This window comes from Scyliorhinus canicula, chromosome 25 (assembly GCF_902713615.1).
Source record: "Scyliorhinus canicula chromosome 25, sScyCan1.1, whole genome shotgun sequence".
NCBI classification, from domain to species: Eukaryota; Metazoa; Chordata; class Chondrichthyes; order Carcharhiniformes; family Scyliorhinidae; genus Scyliorhinus; species Scyliorhinus canicula.
In genome coordinates, this window is record NC_052170.1 from 25,965,542 (window position 1) to 25,979,952 (window position 14,411).

At 51.0% G+C, this 14,411-nt stretch overlaps 1 protein-coding gene across 1 annotated transcript in view; it reads left to right on the forward strand.

Moving 5' to 3' along the window:
- LOC119957025 (zinc finger protein Gfi-1-like) overlaps window positions 1–13,545 on the forward strand; it is a 38,676-nt gene extending 25,131 nt beyond the window's left edge. Inside the window, exons 4-6 of the mRNA XM_038784608.1 lie at window positions 4,461–4,604; window positions 11,692–11,857; window positions 13,355–13,545. Of these exons, the coding sequence (XP_038640536.1) occupies window positions 4,461–4,604; window positions 11,692–11,857; window positions 13,355–13,545 (501 nt within the window). The remainder of the gene's footprint in view (window positions 1–4,460; window positions 4,605–11,691; window positions 11,858–13,354) is intronic.
- Window positions 13,546–14,411: the final 866 nt, after the last annotated feature.

A 14,411-nucleotide genomic window follows, 5' to 3' on the forward strand; every position in this document is an offset into this window, starting at 1 on the left:
CCTCTCTAGCATCCTTCAGTATTCTGGGGTAGATCCCATCCGGCCCTGGGGACATATCTAACTTAACATTTTCCGACACCTCATCTTTTTGGATCACCCAATCAGACTCAGTCACATTCAGACACACTCAGTCACACTCAAACACACTCAGTCACACTCAGTCACACTCAGACACACTCAGTCACACTCAGACACACTCAGACACACTCAGTCACACTCAGTCACACTCAGACACACTCAGTCACACTCAGTCACACTCAGACACACTCAGTCACACTCAGACACACTCAGACACACTCAGTCACACTCAGTCACACTCAGACACACTCAGACACACTCAGACACACTCAGTCACACTCAGTCACACTCAGTCACACTCAGACACACTCAGACACACTCAGACACACTCAGACACACTCAAACACACTCAGTCACACTCAGTCATACTCAAACACACTCAGTCACACTCAGACACAGTCAGTCACACTCAGTCACACTCAAACACACTCAGTCATACTCAAACACACTCAGTCACACTCAGACACAGTCAGTCACACTCAAACACACTCAGTCACACTCAGACACAGTCAGTCACACTCAGTCACACTCAAACACACTCAGTCATACTCAAACACACTCAGTCACACTCAGACACAGTAAGTCACACTCAGTCACACTCAGTCACACTCAGTCACACTCAGACACAGTCAGTCACACTCAGTCACACTCAAACACACTCAGTCACACTCAGACACAGTCAGTCACACTCAGTCACACTCAAACACACTCAGTCATACTCAAACACACTCAGTCACACTCAGTCACACTCAGACACAGTAAGTCACACTCAGTCACACTCAGTCACACTCAGTCACACTCAAACACACTCAGCCATACTCAAACACACTCAGTCGCACTCAGTCACACTCAGACACAGTCAGTCACACTCAGTCACACTCAGTCACACTCAAACACACTCAGTCACACTCAGACACAGTCAGTCACACTCAGTCACACTCAAACACACTCAGTCATACTCAAACACACTCAGTCACACTCAGTCACACTCAGACACAGTCAGTCACACTCAGTCACACTCAAACACACTCAGACACAGTCAGTCACACTCAGTCACACTCAAACACACTCAGTCATACTCAAACACACTCAGTCACACTCAGTCACACTCAGACACAGTAAGTCACACTCAGTCACACTCAGTCACACTCAGTCACACTCAGACACAGTCAGTCACACTCAGTCACACTCAGTCACACTCAAACACACTCAGACACAGTCAGTCACACTCAGTCACACTCAAACACACTCAGTCATACTCAGTCACACTCAGACACAGTAAGTCACACTCAGTCACACTCAGTCACACTCAGTCACACTCAGTCACACTCAGACACAGTCAGTCACACTCAGTCACACTCAGTCACACTCAAACACACTCAGACACAGTCAGTCACACTCAGTCACACTCAAACACACTCAGTCACACTCAGACACAGTCAGTCACACTCAGACACAGTCAGTCACACTCAGTCACACTCAAACACACTCAGTCATACTCAAACACACTCAGTCACACTCAGTCACACTCAGACACACTCAGTCACACTCAAACACACTCAGTCACACTCAGACACAGTCAGTCACACTCAGTCACACTCAAACACACTCAGTCATACTCAAACACACTCAGTCACACTCAGTCACACTCAGACACAGTAAGTCACACTCAGTCACACTCAGTCACACTCAGTCACACTCAGACACAGTCAGTCACACTCAGTCACACTCAGTCACACTCAAACACACTCAGACACAGTCAGTCACACTCAGTCACACTCAAACACACTCAGTCATACTCAAACACACTCAGTCACACTCAGTCACACTCAGACACAGTAAGTCACACTCAGTCACACTCAGTCACACTCAGTCACACTCAGACACAGTCAGTCACACTCAGTCACACTCAAACACACTCAGTCATACTCAAACACACTCAGTCACACTCAGTCACACTCAGTCACACTCAGTCACACTCAAACACACTCAAACACACTCAGTCACACTCAGACACACCCAATCACACCTAATCACACCTAATCACACCTAATTGCATCCAGTCACATTCAGACACACAGACACACAGTTACACCCAGAAACACCCAGTAATATTTATGATGACTCAGGAAGGTATGTTTAGCTAAACAGGCTGATTAACAAGCTGCAAATCATTGCAACACACTCCAAAGGCAGGTGGTGAGAGTGGGAGAGACTCCTGATTGAAAGAATATTCGAGCTCTGATCTTCACTATCCAGAGCTCCAGATACACCAAGTGTGTAAATGTGGCTGTTACGGCAGCAGCTCAGACTCCCTATGGGGGTGTGGATCAGACTGGTGCTACAGGCACAGAGTTCGAGCTGCATTACGGCCCGATGGATAAGGAATCTATATCCTGGCACTAACTGCGGAGGTCACGATGCCGTGTATTGTACCCACCTGCGGGCAGGAACATCTGACACCCTGTCGGCCACTCATTTAGCCGGATGGACGTATATCTTGTTGCAGCCTGGAATTTATTTTAATTCCTTTAAGATGGAGATGAGGAGGGAGTTCTCGCTGAGGAGACTCCCTCCCAGCTGGGCCTTTGAATATACTCAGGGGTGAGTTAGACACATTCCAGGTAGGCGAGGAAGTTGAGGATTATTGGGGGTGGGGGGTAAGGAAAGTGGGGCTAAGGCCCCAACCACAACGCCAGGATCTTATCGAATGGTGAGATAGGCTCGAGAGGCCGAATGGCCCACTTTTGTTCCATTTTTAAAATAAACTTAGAGTACCCAATTATTTTTTTTCCAATTAAGGGGCAAGTTAGCCTGGCCAATCCCCCTGCCCAGCACGTCTTTGGGTTGTGGGGGTGAAACCCATGCAAACACGGGGAGAATGTGCAAACTCCACACGGACAGTGACCCGGAGTCGGGATCGAACCCGGGACCTCAGCGCCGTGAGGCTGCAGTGCTAACCCTAACCCAAACCCTAACCCAAACCCAAACCCAAACCCAAACCCAGACCCAGACCCAGACCCTGACCCAGACCCTGACCCTGACCCAGACCCAGACCCAGACCCAGACCCAGACCCAGACCCAGACCCTGACCCAGACCCAGACCCTGACCCTGACCCTGACCCTGACCCTGACCCAAACCCTAACCCTAACCCTAACCCTAACCCAAACCCAAACCCAAACCCAAACCCAAACCCAAACCCAAACCCAAACCCAAACCCAAACCCAAACCCTAACCCTAACCCTAACCCTAACCGTGCTACCCTTTGCCCACACTTGAGTTCATTGCGTCCACCTCACAGTTTACATTCAGACTTGTCTGCGATGGGCTGGCAATCCAGAGGCCCCAGGCCAATGCTCTGGGGTCATGGGTTCAAACCCCACCACAGCAGCTGGTGGAATTCAAATTCAATGAATAAAATCTGGGATTGAAAATCTCGTCTCCGGGACGATGACCCTGAAAAACCCGTCTGGTTCCCTCATGTCCTTTAGGGAAGGAAATCTGCCGTCCTTACCCGGTCTGGCCTACATGTGACTCCAGACCCATAGCAACGTGGGTGACTCTTAACTGCCCGTCTGAAATGGCCGAACAAACCCTCAGTTCAAGGGCAATTAGGGATGGGTAATAAACCCTTTATATAACCAATAATAAACCAGGGCAGCACGGTAGCACAGTGATTAGCAATGTGGCTTCACATCGCCAGGGTCCCAGGTTCGATTCCCCGCTGGGTCACTGTCTGTGCGGAGTCTGCACGTTCTCCCCGTGTCTGCGTGGATTTCCTCCGGGTGCTCCGGTTTCCTCCCACAAGTCCCGAAAGAAATGAAAAAATGAAAATCGCTTATTGTCACGAGTCGGCTTCAAATGAAGTTACTGTGAAAAGCCCCTAGTCACCACATTCCGGCGCCTGTTCGGGGAGGCTGTTACGGGAATCGAACCGTGCTGCTGGCCTGCTTGGTCTGCTTTCAAAGCCAGCGATTTAGCCCAGTGTGCTAAACAACCCCACGTGCTGTTGGGTGAATTGGACATTCTGAATTCTCCCTCTGTGTACCCGAACAGGCACCAGAATGTGGCGACTGGGGGCTTTGCACAGTAACTTCACTGCAGCGTTAATCTAAGCCTACTTGTGACAATAATAAAGATTATTTATTATTAAAACGCTGATCAGTCAGAGACAGCAACGTCCCATCAAAGAACTAAACAAAACTAATTCAACTATCTTGCACTTAGTCGCTACGATCTACCTGAGGGACAGGCTCGGGCCTATCAGAGCTCAGAGCCTTCTGAGACAGGACAATATCTTTAGCGGTGGCCCAGTCCTCAGAAGCCACCGCAACATGACTCCTCAACAACCCGTCTTCAAGGGCAACTTTCTTGTTGGCAGGTGTTCTCCACTTCCCATGGGCTGGAGGTTCACGTACGCCGATCGCACAGCGGCAGCCAACTCTTCACCTGCGAGGCTTGTGGCAAGGCCTTTGGGCACGCAGTCAGCCTGGAGCACCACAAGGCCACACATTCCCAGGTCAAGGTAAGAAATATGGTCTCTGTAGGCACCGACACACATGTCTGCACGCACACACACAAACGCAGTGTACACGGACGTGCACACACACACATACACAAACGCAGTGTACACAGACGTGCACACACACACACATACACAAACGCTGTGTACACGGACGTGCACACACACACACATACACAAACGCAGTGTACACGGACGTGCACACACACACATACACAAACGCAGTGTACACGGACGTGCACACGCACATACACAAACGCAGTGCACACGGACGTGCACACACACACACACATACAAACGCAGTGTACACGGACGTGCACATACACATACACAAACGCAGTGTACACGGACGTGCACACACACACACATACACAAACGCAGTGTACACGGACGTGCACACACACATACACATACACAAACGCAGTGTACACGGACGTGCACACACACACACATACACAAACGCAGTGTACACGGACGTGCACACACACACACATACACAAACGCAGTGTACACGGACGTGCACACACACATACACAAACGCAGTGCACACGGACGTGCACACACACACACATACACAAACGCAGTGTACACGGACGTGCACACACACACATACACAAACGCAGTGTACACGGACGTGCACACACACACACACATACACAAACGCAGTGTACACGGACGTGCACACACACACATATACACAAACGCAGTGTACACGGACGTGCACACACACACACATACACAAACGCAGTGTACACGGACGTGCACACACACACATATACACAAACGCAGTGTACACGGACGTGCACACACACACACATACACAAACGCAGTGTACACGGACGTGCACACACACACACACATACACAAACGCAGTGTACACGGACGTGCACACACACACACATACACAAACGCAGTGCACACGGACGTGCACACACACATACACAAACGCAGTGTACACGGATGTGCACACACACACACATACACACACACATACACAAACGCAGTACACACGGACGTGCACACACACATACACAAACGCAGTGTACACGGACGTGCACACACACACACGCACACACAAACGCAGTGTACACGGACGTGCACACACATACACACACACAAACGCAGTGTACACGGACGTGCACACACATACACATACACAAACGCAGTGTACACGGACGTGCACACACACATACACAAACGCAGTGTACACGGACGTGCACACACACACACATACACAAACGCAGTGTACACGGACGTGCACACACACACATACACAAACGCAGTGTACACGGACGTGCACACACACACACATACACAAACGCAGTGTACATGGACGTGCACAGGTTCGGACGGCAGAAAAATTTTAAAAATCAACTTGTCGATTTGTTATCATTGACAAATATACACCACACCCATATACTCACCTGCAGGATATCCATTGTGACCTGTGAACCACTGACTATCCTGGCCATGTTCCCTGATGGAATATCAATCAACACACTAAAAGGACGCCTAGTGTACACTTGATAATGTCAGATTGATCTATAAACATTAACAGCATGGGATCTTCCTGCTTCATAGTTACTCCCAGCAGTAGATGGCGACGTCACACCACAGACTCGCCATTCTCTCCATGAAAAAGACAACAATTCTATAGTTAGAAAAAGAAGGAATATTTTAACAGAACGAAAACTGAGCTTCAATAAGATACTGAAAACCTGGTCTAAAGAGTGTCAGAATACACAGATATTCACACTGACTCCAGCATTATCAACCCTTTCTCAATTCAGTTCTATTTAAAGACCCTGCAAGTGAGAGAGACGTCATCCACAAAGATGCAACTAGGATTTTCCAGTTCTGGGGATAGAGCTGGAAGACATTCCCAGGGTGAGGTGGGAGTGCACTGGGAGATGAGATGGTGCAAGTCATTGTGTGTCTTACAGAGAGTTCATTGAGTTCAGTTTCTTGGTGATATTGAAGTCGGGTAAACATCGTCCGTCAGACTTTCCCGGAGATGGAATGGGTCAGTCAGGCCTCCGGACATTAACCTCAGTGTCAGCGTAATGCGGGGTGAAAATCCACTGCAGATATATGGGAACAGCATCCAGGCAGAAACAGCAGAGAGCGAGACACTGGGAATAGATTGGGATTGATACAGGGCTATGGGGCGAGAGCGGGGCAGTGGGAATAGTTTGGGATTGATACAGGGCTATGGGGAGAGAGCGGGGCAGTGGGAATAGTTTGGGATTGATACAGGGCTATGGGGAGAGAGCGGGGCAGTGGGATTAGTTTGGGATTGATGCAGGACTATGGGGAGAGAGTGGGACAGTGGAATTAGTTTAGAGATTGACACAGGGCTATGGGGAGAGAGTGGGACAGTGGAATTAGTTTAGAGATTGACACAGGGCTATGGGGAGAGAGTGGGACAGTGGAATTAATTTGGGAATTCATACAGGGCTACGGGGAGAGAGCGGGGCAGTGGGATTAGTTTGGGGGTTGATACAGGGCTATGGGGAGAGAGTGGGACAGTGGGATTAGTTTGGGGATTGATACAGGGCTATGGGGAGAGAGTGGGACAGTGGGATTAGTTTTGGGATTGATACAGGGCTATGGGGAGAGAGTGGGGCAGTGGTATTAGTTTGGGAATTCATACAGGGCTACGGGGAGAGAGCGGGGCAGTGGGATTAGTTTGGGGATTGATACAGGGCTATGGGGAGAGAGTGGGACAGTGGGATTAGTTTGGGATTGATACAGGGCTATGGGGAGAGAGCGGGGCAGTGGGATTAGTTTGGGATTGATACAGGGCTATGGGGAGAGAGTGGGGCAATGGGATTAGTTTGGGATTGGCACAGGGCTATGGGGAGAGAGTGGGGCAGTGGGATTAGTTTGGGATTGATACAGGGCTATGGGGAGAGAGCGGGGCAGTGGGATTAGTTTGGGGATTGATACAGGGCTATGGGGAGAGGGCGGGGCAGTGGGATTAGTTTGGGTATTGATACAGGGCTATGGGGAGAGAGAGTGGGATTAGTTTGGGATTGATACAGGGCTATGGGGAGAGAGTGGGCAGTGGGATTAGTTTGGGATTGATACAGGGCTATGGGGAGAGAGCGGGGCAGTGGGATTAGTTTGGGGATTGATACAGGGCTATGGGGAGAGTGGGGCAGTGGGATTAGTTTGGAGATTGATACAGGGCTATGGGGAGAGGGCGGGGCAGTGGGATTAGTTTGGGATTGATACAGGGCTATGGGGAGAGAGTGGGGCAGTGGGATTAGTTTGGGATTGATACAGGCTATGGGAAGAGCGGGGCAGTGTGATTAGTTTGGGGGTTGATACAGGGCTATGGGGAGAGAGTGGGGCAGTGGGATTAGTTTGGGGGTTGATACAGGGCTATGGGGAGAGAGTGGGGCAGTGGGATTAGTTTGGGATTGATACAGGGCTATGGGAAGAGTGGGGCAGTGTGATTAGTTTGGGGGTTGATACAGGGCTATGGGGAGAGAGTGGGGCAGTGGGATTAGTTTAGGGATTGATACATGGCTATGGGGAGAGAGGGGGCAGTGGGATTAGTTTGGGGATTGATACAGGGCTATGGGGAGAGAGTGGGGCAGTGGGATTAGTTTGGGGATTGGCACAAGGCTATGGGGAGAGAGTGGTACAGTGGGATTAGTTTGGGGATTGATACAGGGCTATGGGGAGAGCGCGGGGCAGTGGGATTAGTTTGGGGATTGATACAGGGCTATGGGAGAGAGCAGGGCAGTGGGATTAGTTTGGGGATTGATACAGGGCTATGGGAGAGCGCGGGGCAGTGGGATTAGTTTGGAATTGATACAGGGCTATGGGGAGAGAGTGGGCAGTGGGATTAGTTTGGGATTGATCCAGGGCTATGGGGAGAGCGCGGGGCAGTGGGATTAGTTTGGAATTGATACAGGGCTATGGGGAGAGAGTGGGCAGTGGGATTAGTTTGGGATTGATACAGGGCTATGGGGACAACAGCGGGCAGTGGGATTAGTTTGGGGATTGATCCAGGGCTATGGGGAGAGGGCGGGGCATTGGGATTAGTTTGGGATTGACACAGGGCTATGGGGAGAGGGCGGGGCAGTGGGATTAGTTTGGGATTGATACAGGGATATGGGGAGAGAGCGGGGCAGTGGGATTAGTTTGGGATTGATACAGGGCTATGGGGAGAGAGTGGGGCAGTGGGATTAGTTTGGGATTGATACCGGGCTGTGGGGAGAGAGCGGGGCAGTGGGATTAGTTTGGGATTGATACAGGGTATGGGGAGAGTGTGGGGCAGTGGGATTAATTTGGGATTGACACAGGGCTATGGGGAGAGAGCGGGGCAGTGGGATTAGTTTGGGATTGATACAGGGCTATGGGGAGAGAGTGGAGCAGTGGGATTAGTTTGGGGATTGATACAGGGCTATGGGGAGAGAGGGGGGAGTTGGATTAGTTTGGGGATTGATACAGGGCTATGGGGAGAGAGCGGGGCAGTGGGATTAGTTTGGGGATTGATACAGGGCTATGGGGAGAGAGTGGGGAGTGGGATTAGTTTGGGATTGATACAGGGCTATGGGGAGAGAGTGGGGCAGTGGGATTAGTTTGGGATTGATACAGGGTATGGGGAGAGTGTGGGGCAGTGGGATTAATTTGGGATTGACACAGGGCTATGGGGAGAGAGCGGGGCAGTGGGATTAGTTTGGGATTGATACAGGGCTATGGGGAGAGAGTGGAGCAGTGGGATTAGTTTGGGGATTGATACAGGGCTATGGGGAGAGAGGGGGGAGTGGGATTAGTTTGGGGATTGATACAGGGCTATGGGGAGAGAGCGGGGCAGTGGGATTAGTTTGGGGTTGATACAGGGCTATGGGGAGAGAGTGGGGCAGTGGGATTAGTTTGGGATTGATACAGGGTATGGGGAGAGTGTGGGGCAGTGGGATTAATTTGGGATTGACACAGGGCTATGGGGAGAGAGCGGGGCAGTGGGATTAGTTTGGGATTGATACAGGGCTATGGGGAGAGAGTGGGGCAGTGGGATTAGTTTGGGGATTGATACAGGGCTATGGGGAGAGGGCGGGGCAGTGGGATTAGTTTGGGATTGATACAGGGCTATGGGGAGAGAGTGGAGCAGTGGGATTAGTTTGGGATTGATACAGGGCTATGGGGAGAGGGTGGGGCAGTGGGATTAGTTTGGGGATTGATACAGGGCTATGGGGAGAGGGCGGGGCAGTGGGATTAGTTTGGGGATTGATACAGGGCTATGGGGAGAGAGGGGTCAGTGGGATTAGTTAGGGGATGGATACAGGGCTATGGGGAGAGAGTGGGGCTGTGGGATTAGTTTGGGATTGATACAGGGCTATGGGGAGAGAGCGGGGCAGTGGGATTAGTTTGGGATTGATACAGGGCTATGGGGAGAGAGTGGGGCAGTGGGATTAGTTTGGGGATTGATACAGGGCTATGGGGAGAGAGCGGGGCAGTGGGATTAGTTTGGGATTGATACAGGGCTATGGGGAGAGAGCGGGGCAGTGGGATTAGTTTGGGATTGATACAGGGCTATGGGGAGAGAGTGGGGCAGTGGGATTAGTTTGGGGATTGATACAGGGCTATGGGGAGAGAGTGGGGAGTGGGATTAGTTTGGGGATTGATACAGGGCTATGGGGAGAGAGTGGGACAGTGGGATTAGTTTGGGATTGATACAGGGCTATGGGGAGAGAGTGGGGCAGTGGGATTAGTTTGGGATTGATACAGGGCTATGGGGAGAGAGTGGGGCAGTGGGATTAGTTTGGGGATTGATACAGGGCTATGGGGAGAGAGGGGGGAGTTGGATTAGTTTGGGATTGATACAGGGCTATGGGGAGAGAGTGGGGCAGTGGGATTAGTTTGGGGATTGATACAGGGCTATGGGGAGAGAGGGGGGAGTTGGATTAGTTTGGGGATTGATACAGGGCTATGGGGAGAGAGCGGGGCAGTGGGATTAGTTTGGGATTGATACAGGGCTATGGGGAGAGAGTGGGGCAGTGGATTAGTTTGGGGATTGATACAGGGCTATGGGGAGAGAGCGGGGCAGTGGGATTAGTTTGGGATTGATACAGGGCTATGGGGAGAGAGCGGGGCAGTGGGATTAGTTTGGGATTGATACAGGGCTATGGGGAGAGAGTGGGGCAGTGGGATTAGTTTGGGGATTGATACAGGGCTATGGGGAGAGAGTGGGGAGTGGGATTAGTTTGGGGATTGATACAGGGCTATGGGGAGAGAGTGGGACAGTGGGATTAGTTTGGGATTGATACAGGGCTATGGGGAGAGAGTGGGGCAGTGGGATTAGTTTGGGATTGATACAGGGCTATGGGGAGAGAGTGGGGCAGTGGGATTAGTTTGGGGATTGATACAGGGCTATGGGGAGAGAGGGGGGAGTTGGATTAGTTTGGGATTGATACAGGGCTATGGGGAGAGAGTGGGGCAGTGGGATTAGTTTGGGGATTGATACAGGGCTATGGGGAGAGAGGGGGGAGTTGGATTAGTTTGGGGATTGATACAGGGCTATGGGGAGAGAGCGGGGCAGTGGGATTAGTTTGGGGATTGATACAGGGCTATGGGGAGAGAGGGGGGAGTTGGATTAGTTTGGGGATTGATACAGGGCTATGGGGAGAGAGCGGGGCAGTGGGATTAGTTTGGGGATTGATACAGGGCTATGGGGAGAGAGCGGGGCAGTGGGATTAGTTTGGGATTGATACAGGGCTATGGGGAGAGAGCGGGGCAGTGGGATTAGTTTGGGGATTGATACAGGGCTATGGGGAGAGAGTGGGCAGTGGGATTAGTTTGGGATTGATACAGGGCTATGGGGAGAGAGCGAGCCCTGGTCCTGATTGCCATCTGGAGAACTCTGCTTCAAGGTAAATTTTGGGAATGTCGGATTGATTGTCCCACCCTTATTTCTGATGCCTGTGCTGTTGCCAAGTTGTGGCCACTCAGTTTAACCGGATTGTGTTCTTGGCCAATGGCTGGTACCTGCTCAGTGTATTTATAAATATTAGCAGCTGACAGAAGGGTCCAGTGAAAGAGAAATAATCTCTGCTTTTACACACCTTTCTTCCTGCAGGAGAAGAGTTTCACCTGTAACATCTGCGGGAAAAATTTCAAACGATCGTCGACACTTTCTACACATCTCCTGATCCACTCGGACACGCGGCCGTATCCCTGTCAGTATTGTGGGAAATGCTTCCACCAGAAGTCCGACATGAAGAAACACACCTTCATCCACACAGGTACTGGGAAATGCCCAGCACATTCCCAACAGGTACTGGGAATGACTCATCATTCCCAACAGGTACTGGGAATTGCCCAGCACATTCCCAACAGGTACTGGGAAATGCCCAGCACATTCCCAACAGGTACTGAGAAAGGCCCAGCACATTCCCAACAGGTACTGGGAATGACTCCTCATTCCCAACAGGTACTGAGAAATGCCCAGCACATTCCCAACAGGTCCTGGGATGACTCCAGCTCATTCCCAACAGGTACTGAGAAATGCCCAGCACATTCCCAACAGGCACTGGGATTGACTCCAGCAGATTCCCAACAGGTACTGGGATTGACTCCAGCACATTCCCAACAGGTACTGGGATTGACTCCAGCACATTCCCAACAGGTACTGAGAAATGCCCAGCACATTCCCAACAGGCACTGGGATTGACTTCAGCACATTCCCAACAGGCACTGGGATAGACTCCAGCACATTCCCAACAGGCACTGGGATTGGCTCCAGCTCATTCCCAACAGGTACTGGGATAGACTCCAGCACATTCCCAACAGGCACTGGGATTGGCTCCAGCACATTCCCAACAGGTACTGGGATAGACTCCAGCACATTCCCAACAGGCACTGGGATTGGCTCCAGCACATTCCCAACAGGTACTGGGATAGACTCCAGCACATTCCCAACAGGTACTGGGATTGACTCCAGCACATTCCCAACAGGTACTGGGATAGACTCCAGCACATTCCCAACAGGTACTGGGATAGACTCCAGCACATTCCCAACAGGGATTGGAATAGACTCCAGCACATTCCCAACAGGTACTGGGATAGACTCCAGCACATTCCCAACAGGTACTGGGATAGACTCCAGCACATTCCCAACAGGTACTGGGATAGACTCCAGCACATTCCCAACAGGTACTGGGATAGACTCCAGCACAGTCCCAACAGGTACTGGGATAGACTCCAGCACAGTCCCAACAGGTACTGGGATAGACTCCAGCACATTCTCAACAGGTACTGGGATAGACTCCAGCACAGTCCCAACAGGTACTGGGATAGACTCCAGCACATTCCCAACAGGTACTGGGATAGACTCCAGCACATTCCCAACAGGTACTGGGATAGACTCCAGCACATTCCCAACAGGTACTGGGATAGACTCCAGCACATTCCCAACAGGTAGTGGGATTTAAATCTGAATGATTAATTAACGAGGATTAATAATGGAATTTTAATACTGATGATTTTTAAGGCAGAGCGAGAGAGCTTCTTGATGAATGCGGGGGTGAAAGGTTAATGAGGGGTCAGCAGGAATGTGGGTTTGAGGTTACAATCAGATCAGCCAATGATCTTACTGAATGGTGGGGCAGGCTGGAGGGGCCGAGTGGCCTCCTGCTGATCCTAATCTGGATGTTTGTATTGAGGTTAAATGCTGGGAAGCTACATGCTGATCATTGGCAGCTATGATGAATGTCTCACTGGCCCTCGGTGTTTCGTTGCAGGTGAGAAGCCACACAAATGTCAGGTGTGTGGGAAATCATTCAGCCAGAGTTCCAATCTCATCACCCACAGCCGCAAACACACCGGCTTCAAACCGTTCATCTGCTCTGCCTGCGGCAAAGGATTTCAGCGCAAGGTCGACCTGCGGCGACACCAGGAGATACACAGCGGGATGAATTCAGCTGCCGTGTAGCCCGCAGGAAGGACAGGAGCCAGCCAATCGGGGGCGCGCCGGCTCCCTGCTCCCCCCCACTCTCTGCCAATGACGGATGGGGGGGGGGGGGGATACTGACGTCTTTGACCACGGAGATTGATTATCCTCCCCAGCCATCCCTCGCTGTTACTGTACACAGATCGCAGCGGATCACGGAGGCAGCTGATCGCTACATTCCCGGGGGATGGGAGGGGGGGCAACTAGGGGCAATAAATTCTGCCCCAGCCTCTGACGCCATGAACAAAGAAACAGGGGCAGTGCGGTAGCACAGTGATTAGCACTGCTGCTTCACAGCACCAGGGTCCCGGGTTCGATTCCCGGCTTGGGTCACTGTCTATGCGGAGTCTGCACGTCCTCCCCGTGTCTGCGTGGGTTTCCTCCGGGTGCTCCGGTTTCCTCCCACAAGTCCCGAAAGACGTGCTTATTAGGTGAATTGGACATTCTGAATTCTCCCTCTGTGTACCCGAACAGGCGCTGGAATGTGGCGACTAGGGGCTTTTCACAGTAACTTCATTACAGTGTTAATGTCAGCCTACTTGTGACACTAATAAAGATTATCGTTACTAGATTATTAAAAGTAAGATGTATTTCGAAGCGAACGCTCGGTGATGGAACAACATTAAAGTGGTCTGAGTGATGATTTGAAACTGGATCCAACTTGAGAATTTCTTCTGTCCTGTGAGACAGCCCTCGGAGTATTAGCAAACTTGGAACAGCCACAAACCGTCAAACCGCAAGATGCCAGTGCCTCCTCAGTATTTGTGTTATATGTTTCTCAATGAATAAAAAAAAGCCTCATTGGAAATTCAGCTGGAGTGTGATGCTTACACAGTTGAAGAGCTGGG